The sequence below is a fragment of the Physcomitrium patens genome, chromosome 19 (genome assembly GCF_059467195.1).
Source record: "Physcomitrium patens ecotype Gransden chromosome 19, ASM5946719v1, whole genome shotgun sequence".
NCBI lineage: Eukaryota > Viridiplantae > Streptophyta > Bryopsida > Funariales > Funariaceae > Physcomitrium > Physcomitrium patens.
In genome coordinates, this window is record NC_143428.1 from 14,741,882 (window position 1) to 14,756,609 (window position 14,728).

The 14,728-nt window shown below is 28.5% G+C and overlaps 1 protein-coding gene and 1 long non-coding RNA gene across 3 annotated transcripts in view; one reads left to right on the top strand and one right to left on the bottom strand.

Moving 5' to 3' along the window:
* Positions 1–14,728, bottom strand: part of LOC149987408 (uncharacterized) — a 69,544-nt gene that overhangs the window by 16,090 nt on the left and 38,726 nt on the right. The gene's annotated exons all lie outside the window — the stretch shown is intronic.
* LOC112272850 (uncharacterized) lies at positions 426–3,230 on the top strand. Of its 2 annotated transcripts, none has more exons than XM_024501008.3 (4): positions 426–566; positions 668–996; positions 1,545–1,999; positions 2,706–3,230. In XM_024501008.3, exons 1-4 carry the CDS (start codon positions 561–563, stop codon positions 2,792–2,794), a joined length of 879 nt encoding a protein of 292 aa, XP_024356776.1. In that variant the 5' UTR covers positions 426–560; the 3' UTR covers positions 2,795–3,230. The 2 variants fall into 2 exon arrangements, with proteins under 2 accessions (XP_024356776.1, XP_024356777.1); XM_024501009.3 differs by having other exon boundaries at positions 1,545–1,942.

Genomic DNA, 14,728 nt, shown 5'->3' on the forward strand with positions numbered 1-14,728 from the left:
GCGTTTTCACAACCGCAACGGTCGCGTCTTCAGCTGCTGTTGATAAACTGAATTAGAATTGTAACCAACAACCCATCACTGCGATCTTATGGGAAAGAGTTTCCATGGGATGGGGCCTATGTTTGTAAATTCCTATCTCTGTAAACCAATGAGCATCCTGCATGCGCGTGGAGAACAGTAAGTTAGAGTCTACCTGTCAATAGATTCACCAGTAAGTTGGCGTTAGTGAGATGGAGGACGGACACCTGCCAGCCAGCCAAGGGAGAGGGAGTTGGTACCGACTGCCACCTGGTCGCGCGACCATGTTAACATCGATCAGGACATCATCCCGATTGGAAGCTTCGCGTGGCGTGGTGCGTGTTGTTTTGGTGCGGAGTTGGATCAGCTCCCCGAAGCTGACACTGTCGTGTTCGGTGCTCAGTCGCGGTTTCCAGCTCGTTCTACTTGGTTTTCCGCGCTCTGTTGCTGGAATTTCAGTTTTCGTTTCGGGATGCTTTTGGTGAAACTGGGCCTGATTAAAAAAAGTAGTTCAGAAATTTGAAACTTGGTCCGCAGTGAAAATGACGGTATGATTCGTTATGTTGGGGTTTTTGTGAGATCCTTGGGCGGATTATAGGTAGAATTAGCGTATAAGATTAGTCGGGCTGACTGTGACGTGGGTGTTCAGACGAAAAGTTTTAAAGGTATGGGAAACGCGGCGAAGTTAGGGTTGGTGGGTTTGTTAGCTACGACGGGGGGGCTGTATGTTGCAATCAATAATGCTTATGGGGGCGACAAACGAGCCATGATGGACAAGTTACATGTGCTAGCAGATGGGCTGGGGCCGTCTGCAATGCCCGTGTTTATTTGTGTGCACACTATAGCCATCGCTTTGTGTTTTCCTTACGCCATTATCTTCGAAGCTGCCGCGTCCTTCCTCTTTGGCTTCCTCCGAGGTATCCTCTGCGTGTTTTGTGCGAAGGTTATGGGCGCAGCTCTTGCATTTTGGCTTGGAAGGTTCGAACATTATTTCTCATCTTCAAATTTATTAGCATACTTTCTGTATTTGAATCAGCGTTATGCTTTGTTAATATAAAGCCGTCGCTTTCTTTTTGAGGCGAATCCTTCCTTCGTAAGGCTGAATAGCTGGTGACCTAAAAATCACCTCCAGACACTCAAGTTGCGATGTTCTGATAGTGTTGTGTAGGTCACGGATCTTGCAGACTTGTGTATGACACTAATTTTGCACCTAGAACCGAGTTGTTGGTCCTTACAATGAGGGTTTAACGTGGACTGGTGCAAATTAGGTCTTAATATGTCCTGTTGAGTGGCGATGGCTGGTGATGTCTACGCAACATCTATCACTCCAATATGTCATTTTTTGCCGAGAGTTTTAACTACTTACAGTTCTATTGCTATTGGAGTGTCTCTTTATATTGAGAATTGTACAACTTTTGCGTACTTAGTGTGACCAAGTGGATTGACTTGGAATATACAGCATTAAGACGTTGTCTTCATGAGAGCTTCAATCAGTTAAAGCACTGGCGACCTTTTTTTGATTGCAGGGCTTTATTCCGGAGCTTTAGTTGGGCGAACAATACGGTGAAGAAGAACAAATACTTCAATGTTTTAAATAAAGGTGTAGCACGAGACGGCTGGAAGTTTGTTCTCCTGGCACGATTTTCGCCCGTTCCATCTTATATTATCAACTACGGTCTCGCAGCAACAGATGTTGACTTCTTTGTGGACTTTCTCCTTCCAACGGTCGCTGGAGGCCTGCCTATGATTATTCAGAATACTTCGATTGGAAGTTTCACTAGTGCTGCCACACAACTCGGAGCCGATGGTGCTGGTGCGAAACCTGGGATGTTGTCCTACGTTCTTCCTGCCATCGGCATTATTTCTAGTATAATGATCACGTGGAGAATCAAGAAATATGCAACGGTTGACGCGTTCGGTTCAGGTGATGACTCTTCAGCAGCTATCAAAGAGAAAGAGAGAATCGTTGTGAAGGATAAAGGTCAGTAACTAAAACTTGCGAAAATAATTTGCCAAATTCAATCGCTAGTGAAGAAGATATGCTGATAGTGCACATCGTGTCTTCTCTGTTAATAATTCCTAATGTCACATAATCCTTTATTTCACAAAGGGTGGATCATTTATATATTTTTAAAATAGCAGTTATGACCGCTCGGATACGTTAAAATTTCACCATTTTGTCCTTTCTTTTCGCTTACTATCATACCATTAGGGATTAATGTAGTCGAACACACTGAAATCTGCTCAAATAAGCTGGGATATATCCTTTTGTTAGCTAATCATCTGCTATTATGTCAAACTAAAACAGTAATTTTAGGCATCCCACTCCATAATTTAATTGAGTCACTACATTTTAAGAGGGCCCTGGATTTTCAAGTGGTTGCTTTGAACGTTTTATCTTGGAGTTTGCTGGAGTGACCATTCAAAGATTTAGTATCTTCAGGCGGTGCAAGACTTGCAAGAGTTTGCTCATGATTAATTAGATCCTTCGTAGCTTTATTCTCCAATCTGCTTATTTGAAGTACTTCGAGCTGTCATGAGTAAATCCAACACATGTGCACCATTTTCGAATCCAATCTGTTTCCTGTATCAACCCCTCCCATATCATGGATGTTATCTATCAGGTTATTAAAAAGATAATGAAAGAGCGTCATGTGGTTCTGACAAAAAGAGTCGATTGTGTCCAGGTTGGGCGAAACCAACTGGTGGCGATAGCCTCGTGCATCCCACTATTCATGGTCTTCATATGAGGACAGTCAAACATCTGGCAGAGTAGCTATGACATCTGCACTTCCTTGTCCGGAAGGAATTCTCTGCTTTCTAATGTGAATGATGGGAGGATTTCAATATGTGAATGATGGGAAGATTCACCTATGACTTATCTCACTACTACTGCAATTTGAATGGGAAAGGAATTCCTTCAATTTCTTTAGAAAAACTTCGACTAAGGTTTGATCAGAGTAGTACATTCAGAATGTAAAAGGGCGGATTAAATAGGAATTAATCGAGGGTATTTACAAAAGAAGCCTCTTGCTCCTTCAAGCTACAGTGTTGTTAGATACGTAATTTTAACAATGGTGTTTCTTGTGTAGAATAGAAGTTGAGATACTAGAAAACGGCATCATAATGGATATCATTTGTTTATTCAAATGAATATTGACTAATACACAAAAGGTATAAAGGAATACTTGTTGATTTTTGATTTAATCAAACTCTTGTATTTTAGATAGAAACTCATTTTACTTTTATTTTTATTTGTCATAGTACTTTTATTTGATATTGGTTAAAAATTTTAAACTTATTGTTTTTGTCAACATGTGATGCCTATCTTTTATTAATACTTTTATTAACAAATCGACAAGTATGTCTTTTGTTGTACAATATTTTATGCCAATTGCTTCCATTTTAATCTTTTTTCTTATGAAGTACTATTGAATGTCTATGTGCTTAGTCCTTAATTAATGCTTTGGATTCTTTAAAAAACAATGTATTTTTAATTGTCACATTTTATTAGCATTGCTTCCAATAACACAAATCCAATGTCATCCAAAATTTATCTTGATCAAATTGCTTCTATTATACCATGACTTGTTATTATGTGCTTTGCTTCTATAATAGACCTTGTAATTATTGATTGTTTCTTACTATTCCATAAAATTTTTCATTCCAACAAATAATTCATACTTTATTGTTGATCTATTATTTGTATCTCCTATACAATCTTCATTACAATATCCATACAATGCAATGTTGTCACTTTTAAGATAATTTTTGCAGTTTAAAGTGCCTTTATAATTACTCATGATTTTTGCTATGGTAGCTCAATGGATTGGTATAGCTTTTGGCATGTATTGACTCATAATACTCATAATATATAAAAGTTTAATCTTGATGCCAACTATTGTATATAAGTGAGTATTTAAGAAACATAAGTTAAAAGTCTCAACACATAATATTGATAAGAATACACACAAAGAAAAGAGTAGAATAAGATAGCTATTACTTACAACACTGATTATATATAGGTGGTAGTTGCTATCCTTATTAATAATTACTATCCTTAAACATTTACATCCATTCAAAGATATATCAAATATATTATTTGATATTTTATCTATTGCAATAATATCTTTTATACTCATAAGATCTTTTGCCAACTCACCTACTTCAATAATATTCTATGGCATATATTTTATATTCTTATCTGATCTATAAATATTTTCTAGTTGATCTTTTATTCTCTTAACCTTGTCTCTTGGTCCTTGACCTTATCTTATATTTATTGACCTTTCAACATATCAAAAGATTATCTTTTAATAATTAATAACTTACTTAAGGTAATATCTTTTATAATATAATTTATTCTATTTATATTTTTATTAATTTATTTTAATATTCCTACTTTGTTATTAGAAATATTAAAATAAATAAATAAAAAAGAAAATAAAATAATTTATCTTGTAGAAAATTTTATTTTAGATAAATTGCTAATAGTCAAAGAATTGAATCTTGATATATAAAAAAGATATTTTATGGATATAAGATGAAATCAAGGACTAAGAGTCAAAATTAAGAGTATAAAAAATCAACTAAGAAATATTTTTAAACTATGTCAAAATAATTAGTATTTGACATAGGATACTTTTTTAGTAATTGATATGCTAAAGAATTCTAGAACCAAAAGATATCCTTCTAGTAACTTAGATGCCAAAGGATCTTATAACCTAATATATAAAAGTCAAAGAGTAGAAGTTATATTTTAGGGAAGCAACCACCATTTATAAGTAATGGATATTAGAAGTGAGAGATATCTTATTCCATACTCTCTTTGTATTCAACATTATTAATGCTATGTGTTGTGACTTCAAAGGTCTTTTTTCTTTAATAGGTTATAAATCTAGTCACCTTTAGTTGTGAAGTTTTGAAGTTCTTTGAATTTTTTCTTGTTGTAAGGAGTAGATCTTATTCTTTTTGTTAATGTTAGGGTTTGGTATCTTTTAATCCTACTTTTGCATCAAGTCGTTAATGTTGTTTTATTCTTGCTTGCTATTAAGTGCATTCATAGTCTTGAAGGTTGTTAAATATTTAGAATGATGTTTTAAAATACTAGTGTTGTCTTTATTTCCTAAATTACATCATTTGTATATTAACATTGTGTTTTCATATGCTTTCATGTCAACTTCTTCAAAGATCCTCAAATAGTGATAAGAACTATTTTTTGAGATAAAAAGTGCTATGTAAGATTAGAGGTTATTAAAGAGTAGCAAAGCTTATTTAAGAGATATAGATAGAGTATAAGACTTATAAGAAGTCTTATAAGTGAAGTTCAAACATATTAAAGAGTGAAATCACTAATTTATTGATAAAAAAGACATTCTGGGTTTTTAAGGCAACAACATCTTCTTATTAATTTTAAGAATTCTATCTTTTTATTTCTTGATTTTCTCTGATATATCTCTTCTTTAGATATAGCTTCAAGTGATGATGAAGGCTTAAAAGTGATTTAGAAGTGACAAATTCTACCACTTAAAGAATAAAATAGAGCTTTTAGTGGCTTTATTCGACCTTTGAAATATTATTGATGAAAGTGAATAGTTTCCAAAGAAAAATGCTAATGTTATAGTAAAGAAATAAAAATATAATGAAAGAAAGTTCATTAAAAAGATTGCAAGAAATCTTTATGATGCCAATTTTTCACATGTAATTACTTACAATAAATCATCGATTGCACCATGGCTTGTTGCCATAACTCAACTTCTATTGTTGACCTTGCAATTGTAATTCCATGAGATAGCTCCCATTTCAACAAAAAAACACATCCTATTATTGATCTTCTATCATTTGCATTTCTAACCCAATTTTCATTACAATAACCATACAAAGTAATGTTATCACCTCTAAAACACAATTTGAAATGCAAAGTGCCTTTTAAATACCTCACGATTCTTTTGATGGTTGTTTAATAGATTGGTTCAAATTTTGAAAAATATTGGCTCATAACATTCATTGCATATGCAAGATCCTTCTTTATACCAACTATTGCATACATAAGTGAGTCGACTACTGCATTGTATAAAATACTTGATTTAATAAATAATTGTTGTTAACTATTATAGTAGACAATTTTCTAATAATCTTGTTATAAAAAGGCAAGAAAAAAGAAGACCTTAAGCTTCTTGCCATCCTGGTATGGAATTCTTTTTCATAATTGAGATTGTATAGATTCACTCATATATATGATAATTTTTTATAATAATTAAAATTAAAAATAGTCTTATTTTAAATCTAAAAAATCCTAAACCTATCAGCAAGAAAAATAAATGAAAGCTCAAATAAATAAAGACTTAACGATTAAACAAGCAACTTCTAATTTTAATGTTAGAAGATGTTTTTTTTTAAAAAATCCATTTGAATTAAATCTAGACAAAAAAATAGGAAAAAAAAGTTAAATTTTAATTCTATTAATTTAGTTGTAGAGATAAATTGAGAGAGAGAAGGATCAACACCTCTTTTTTTTTCTAATAGAATATGAAAAAGAATCTACATCCACTCCTATATCCATCAATTTTTTGATTCAATCAAAAGATTTTTCAATTATAATTTCTAAAGATTTACAAACAGCTCCTATGCCTTACAACCTCCCTTTATTTAAAAAGATTAGAGATGATGATCCATTGGCACATGTAGAGAGGTTCATAAAACTTCTCATAACAAATTTAATAACCAACCTTGATTATTATCTTGTATGATTTTCAAGTATCCTAAAAGATAGAACTTACAAATAATATAGAAACTACTTTTTTAAAATCTTTAATAATTGAGACATATTCATAAAAATATTTTTAGAAAATTTTAGAGCAAAAGTGGGGCAAAGTAATGCCCTCATGATCCATTTGTTTTTGAAATAAGAAAAAGGAGAAGATATTATTGAATATATTTGATAATTTAAACTTATAATAACTTGATTTGTATAAATTCTTCTTACAAATGATATCTTCATTCATTTCTTCATTTAAAGATTTAATAGTAAAAGAATAATCTAAGAGATCATCAAAAAAAAGGCCAAATAATTTATAAGAAGTTAAGAAGATGGTTCATTTAATTGAGGACATTAATAAGTAGCAAGCATAAATGTGACAGAATGAAGATTATAGAATACTTAGTTTTATTTCTATTCATGTCTAAGATATAAAAAACTTCTAAAAATATTTGTATAGAATTGTGAAAAAATAATTTAAATCCATCAACCACTATCAAACATCTTTCAAGGTTAGAATACTTGGATTTAATTCTGAGGTTGATTTACTTTCTTTCTTCAATTGTACAACTTCTTAACATAGACTCTGAACTTCTTTCATAAGTGTAGAATTAATATTTCCATAATTGACACTCATAACGTGTAAAATTTCTATCCTGAGAGTATTAATAAGTTCTTAAAGATCAGTAATAGTTTCAAATCTATTCTCACTTTTGCAAAGTGTAGCATTCATGATGTTTCCTTCCCTTTCAAACAACTTAACAAATTCATAAGTCAAATTAAAAGAAAGTAATTTGCAACCTCTAATATCAAATGAAAACTAAATAGTTTATTTAAAAATAGATAATGTAAAATCTTCAAAATATAACAATAGAAGTAAGATAATTTATTCATTTTTAAAAATAGATAAGAATAATAAATTGATAATCTTATAAAATTATCAAGGATATGAATTTCAAAGAAAAAAAAATTTCAATACATTTTTGTATCACTCAAAATATTAAAGAATTACTTAAAAATAATATAGTATTAAATTAGAATGGCTATTGCTAAAGTCAAGAAGCTTCTAAAAAGCTATTCTAAAAAAAATTATGAAATAAATATATTTTTACGTACTTCTATTTAATAATATAGATAAAAATTAGGATATATATATATATATATATATATATATATATATAAGACATTACTCTTTTATATAGAGACAAGTTCTACGAGGAGCTATTATCATATGTTAAAAAATTTAAGATGCAATAAATTATATTTACCACATATATTGATCTCGTTTTTATTATAAATGGTTGATAGGTCTTCTCAACCATTGATAATATTTTATACCAAAATAGAAAGACTACCATGTTATTTGACAGTTAAGTCCTTCATAACTTTTTTTAATTAAAATATTTGAAATATTGTTTGGATTCATTTCTACCTCTAATAAAATCACCAAATATCAAGTATCTCTTTCAAGGTTGTGATATAAAATACATTGCATTTCATCATCTATTTGAAGAAAGACATGTCATTCTTAAAGATCTTCATCTCAATAATCTTGTCTTGAAGGTTGTGACAATTATAATGACTCTTCTTGTAAGTCAATAAATGAAAGCTCTTAAATTAAATCTATAGATTATTGGTTTTTTATCTTCTTAGTAATACAAATTTACAAAATTTATAAATAAGAATAGAAGATAGAATAATATCTTCTTTAGAACTTATTTCTTTTATAGCAAAGATTTGCTATGCTTTTTGTTGTTTTTAATAAATATTGATGAAAAGCCTCAATATTTATTGTTGTATTTGAAAGTTTCTTTGTTAGCATTCATGTGTATCAATAAATAAGATATTTTAATCTATTTTGGTGTTGCCTTAAATCTAAGACTTCTTCCATCTCAAACTCTTGATTATTACCTATTTCTATAAAAGGAGGTAGTATTTGTCTTCTTTTTGAAATATTTACTGTCTTATAAGGATTAAAAAAAGATATATAGAATACGGAATGACTCTTCATAGACTCTTATATATGTAATCAATAAGCAATAGGATTGACTTATTTACAAATAGAAAAAGGTCCAAGCCTACCATAATCCAATTTGTCACAAAGACAAATAGTCTTGATATTGTGACAAAATAATCATACCTTCTTACACATATTAAATTATAGTTATTCCTTATAATAGACATCTATATTGATCTTTTTTTATTCTTAAGCTTTCTTTAATTGTACCTTAATTTTTATATAAAATATTAATTAAAAATTTTCTAAATCTTGTGCTTTAAGATTATTAATTTTAAAAAAATCAAAAGTATCAAGTTATAGATGGTAATCATAATTGGCAAAAAAATGTGTTTTTTGAATAGAAGAATATATCAAATTATTTTATGTAAATTCAACCAATGGCAAAAGAGTTGTCTAATCATCTTAATGATAGTTGATGGTACTTATTAAATACTACTTTAAAACTTAATTCATTCATTTCATTTATCTATTAGCTTCAAAATGAAAAGCCAAGGAAATCTTTATATCTAATATAAAAAGAATTTTCTAAAATCTTGATACAAATTCAGTCCTTCTATTTGATATAATATCTTTGGAAAATCCATGATAGTAATAGATGTTGTCAAGAAAAAGCTTAGCTATTTCTTCACTTATTATAGATTTTTTACATAATATAAAATATACTATTTTGATAAAATAGTATATTACTATAAATATAAAATTATAAAAATCTAAGACTAGAAGGTATATAATAAAATCTATAGAAACAAAAGACCATAATTATTTTGAAAAAGGTAATGGCTGAAGTAGTCTTTAAGATAGATGACAAGGAGTTTTATATCTTGAAAAAATATTACATGATTTTACAAAGTCTTTGACTACCTTCTACATTTGAAGCCACCAAAAATCTCTAAATATTAGCTTCAAAGTCTTATTGTATCCAAAATGTCTCATTGCTAGAAAATTATGACATGTTTGAAGAATACATAATCTTGCTTTATCTTTAAGAATATATAATTGTCCTTCAAAATAAAATATTTTAAAACTCAAACTTGAAAGTATCATAAGAATTTAAAAAATCATTCTTAATATTATAAATAAGAGGATCAAAAGATATATTTGATTGAATTTTATTGACAAAAATTGAATTAATATTCAATATTGATTTTATTTCTTGAAGATAAAAATACTCTAGCATTAAGAGAATTTTTCTTTGTTGATCAAAAGCTACATTTTTTTTCTTTTAGTACAAGATAAAAATATCTAGAAAAGACACTTGACAAACCTAGCAGTTTTTTGAATGAATAAGTAAACTTGAAATCAAAACTTGATAAAGATATGCTCTAATGGACTTGACAACAATTCAAAACGTGTATGGTATCGTATTGTTACACAACCATATGGTGAAAGATAATAATATGGATCTTATTATAGAAGAGCCAAGTTAAAAGAAAAGATAAAAAATATGGATAAAAGATAGAAAGGTAGTAAAACTTTTAGTAGTAATGGTGCCCTTTTAGAAAAAAATAGCTTCTATTTATTTTGTAGGGCCAAAAATAAGGTAAAATAAGGTAGATTAAAAAATTAAATGATGTAGACATCTTTAGGAAGAAATTAAGAGTAAATTCTAGCAAAATTTACGTAGAAAAATTAGATATTGATACCCAAGGAGGACCGGTTATCAACTTAGGTCAAAATCAGACCTTGAGGCACAAACCAAGTATCTACAAAAACTCGGGACTCTTTGGCAGATTGAAGAGTAGGGTTTGATAGAAGATTGGATAAGGTTTCTATGAGCATTGGTTTTGGATGATTTGGATCTGTATTGACTTTGTAAGAGCTTTGTAAAGTCAAGGTTTGTTTTGGATGACATGAGTTTTATAAAATAAAATAAGGTTTATATTTTAGATGATTTAAAGAGTTTTGTAATAGATCTATAAGTGAAATTTTGTACATAAATGTTTATAGTTGTGTTCAATATATATTGTAAATTTGAGCTTGATCTAACGGTTGAATTAAGGATTATTAAGGTTTAAGTTGGTCAAGGTCTCAAAAAGTAGAATTTTAGGTCCAATGAGGATTTTTAAGATTTCTTACAATCTACTAGTTGGATTAGAGTGAAATTTATGTGAGAGGATATTAGACTTGTTTTCGTATGTATATGAGAATTTTGAAATCAATCAAATGGTGAAAAAGAGAGATATTGGCTCTGGAAGATTGGTATCAAGGTTGGAGAAGGAAGTTGACCAATACCTGAGCACATTTTTGAGGTTATTGTCTATTTGGTAATTTTGATCCTTTTCAAATTTTTTATGCTTTTTTTCAACTTAATTTTTAGAAAGTGTGCAAAATTTGAGTTAAGATCAATGGTTCATTTATTAGTTATTGAGGTTTAAATCTATTATAGGATTTAGGATTTGGTTTAGGATTTGATTAGGGTTTGGTTTAGGATTTAGGATTTTTTTTAGGATTTTTTTAGGGTTTGGTTAGAATTTTATTTAGGGTTTGGTTAGGATTTGGTTTAGAGTTTAAGATTTAGTTAAGATTTGATTTAGGATTTAGGATTTGGTTTAGGATTTGGTTTAGGATTTAAGATTTAGTTAGAGTTTGATTTAGGATTTAGGATTTTTTTAGAGATTGGTTAGAGTTTGGTTTAGGATTTGGTTAGGATTTGATTTAGGATTTAGGATTTGATTTAGGATTTAGGATTTTATTAGGATTTTTTTAGGGTTTAAGTTTTAATTAGTTTTGGCCTAAAGTTTGAATGAAGTCCAATAAGATTTTAACTAGGATTAAATTAAGATTGAATTGAGATGTATTTGAGATATATTTATGATCATTCTAATATTTCTTTAAGATTTCTAATTTTTTCTTTGAAATTTCTTTGAGGTTTCTTTGAATTTGATTAAAGCTTACTTAGCATTATTATGGTCTAATTAGAGTTTAATTAGTATTTTATTAGAGTTAAGATTTTTTTGTTGCAATTTCCATTCTACTTTCCATAGCTAGGTACCCGAAGCATTCTTAAGCAAGACTTCATGTATTACGACAACCGACATAAAGTACTTAAAGTTCTTGTGATCTATATATATAATGACTAAATTAGAAGTACATTCTAAATAATAATGCCATTCTTAAAATGAATTTATAATTACAAGAAGTTCTTTATCATGGATTTCATAGTTAATCTTGGCTATTATAATTTTTTTGAATAAAAAACTATTGAATGGAGCTTATCATTTATTTCCATTCATAATAAAGCAACACTTATAGCAAAGTTTGATGTTTCTATTTTTTAAAGAATACCTTAAAAAATCAACACAATAAAAAATTAGTATAGAAATAAATATTGTCTTTAAGGCTTCAAAAGACTCTTTAGCTTCTTTTTTCTATTCAAGTTTATCATTACATGTCATGCATATAAGAAGAGACGCAACTTGAAAAAAATTTCTTAATGAAGATTTTGTAATAATTGGAAAATTTTAAAAAATATTAGACATCTTTTACTGTTTTTAGAATCTTCCAATCTATGATAGTTTGGAATTTTTTTGGATCTATCATAAGTTCTTCATTAGAAATGATGTATCCTAAGAAGTCAATTTGAGTAGTGCGAAATACACACTTTTTCATCTTGGCATATAATCATATATCTTTAAGTTTTTATAATATATAATAAATATGAATTTTATACTCTTTTCTATTTTTATAATAGATTAGAATATTGTCTATATAATAGATAATAAAATCAGTAAGAAACTCACAAAAAATGTCATTTATGAAATGTTAAAATGCAACTAGTGTGTTTGTGAGTCCAAAAGGGATGACATTATATTTGAAATGTCCATATCTTTTTTGAAAAGCAATCTTCTATTCATTTCCTTTGTTGATGTAGATCAAGTTGTATGTTCTTCATAGATCTATTTTTGTATAGATCTCTACTTTATTCAATTAGTTGAAAAGTCTTGAAATTTGAGATAGTACATACTTATTCTTGATGGTAATCTTATGAAGTCTCTGATAATCTTTGCACATACATAGAGATCTATCTTTTTTCTTTATAAATAAGATAAGAGCTCTTCTTGAAGATTTCAAATAGTATATGAAGTTTTTAGCCAAGCTTTTTTCAATCTATTTCTTTAATATAACCAAATAATTTTACAATATGTTATAGATTAATCCAAATGGTGGATGAAGTCCTTGCAAATCAATTAAACAATCATAGATCAATACTTTAGAAGAATATATTTATATATATATATATATATATATATATATTTTCAAAAATATCTTAAAAATCTTGATACTAATTAGAAATACCATTTGACATCTTTTCACCATCAAAAATAAACATGGCATATATTGCAAAAGATGATTTTTTTTTTTTTGCTATAATAATAAAAGCTTTTGTATTACATCAATAAAAGTTTTGTATTAAGGCTAAAACTTTGTGATTTTTTTGGTCCTAAATAAAATTCTATTGTAAAATAAGATGAAGGATCTAAAAAAAGAATAAGACCTTTATTAGAAATTAGATAAGATTTTAGCTGCTTGATCTCTATTATAGTTAAAAAAAATATTTTTTAATACATTGTCTTCTTTGATAACCATACTATTCATTTTGTCATTGCATTGCTTCTTTGGATAATGTTGAGCAGTGTGTTTGGCTTTTCTATAATATTAGTACAAGTTTTTTTGATGATGTCGAGTTTATTTGGACTTTGTGAAGAATTTAAAATATATTATATCAATTTATATTAGTTGTGGCCTCAATGAATAAGTTTCTAAAAACTTAGGAATTGCTATCATTACTTGACTTGTTTTTCTCTAGTCAAATCATTGTTCTTGACATCTTTCAAATAATCAATTATCATATGCAATGGCTTGAACAATGAAATGTTTAAAAAGATTTTGCTTTTGGCATTGTTAATAATAAATCTTTGATATTATCCTTCAACTCATATCAAAATTGATTAATGAGGGCTTTTTCATTTCAATCCACATCACAAACAAGGTTTTGAAATTCAATAGCATATATAGTAGTTGATCATGATACTTATCATAAAAATAAGAACTTAGACTTTGCTACTCTTTTTTGATCATTTTTTTCTAAATTTGGCCATAAAAAATTTTAAGAATGAATTCAAATCATAAAAGAATCATGAATCCTTTTCCATCAAAGGTACAAATTAAAAGAGAGCAATTCTACATAGAAGTGCACCTATGAATCCAACTTGAGTAAATCCATTAAGGTATTAGAATGAATGCAATCTTAGATAGAACTTGATTTTGTTGTAATTTTTTTAAAAATATTGATATTTTTCCATTAAATTTCTTGGACATATTAATCCTTCTTCCTACTGTATCTGTAGAAGCAATTTTTTTTGGATTTAGTTATAAAGTTAATTTACTTCAATTATACAATTTTTTAATGTAAACTCGGATTTTTTTTTATAGGCATAGCATTAATGTTTTTGTAGTGCGTGAAATTTCTATGCTAAGAGTGTTGACAATATTGAAAAAATACAATAAGCAAAATATAAGTAAGTAGAAATTAGCAAGGTTGCAAACAAGAGAAGTGTGGAATGAGATATCTCTCACTTCCAACACATTTTATTTATAGGTGGTGGTTGCTAACCAACAAGACAACTTCCATCTTTTTGATATTACATCCATTTCTACTTCATTCAACTAAATTCTAGGTTCTTTCTTAACCTAGTAGCCACATAAATCTTAACTGCCATCTTAGTTACTTTCGTTCATCCTTTTGTTGCCCTTTAACTATTAGCAACTTACCTAATGTAATATTTATCTACTTTATCATATCTATGGTAATACTTATTTATTTTAATACTCCTACTTTGTTATTGATTAAAGACTATTAATCCTAATACCTTTGTTAATTTCTGATGGCTATTCTTCACTAGTAATTTCGTGAGATGTTGTTCTCATTGTGT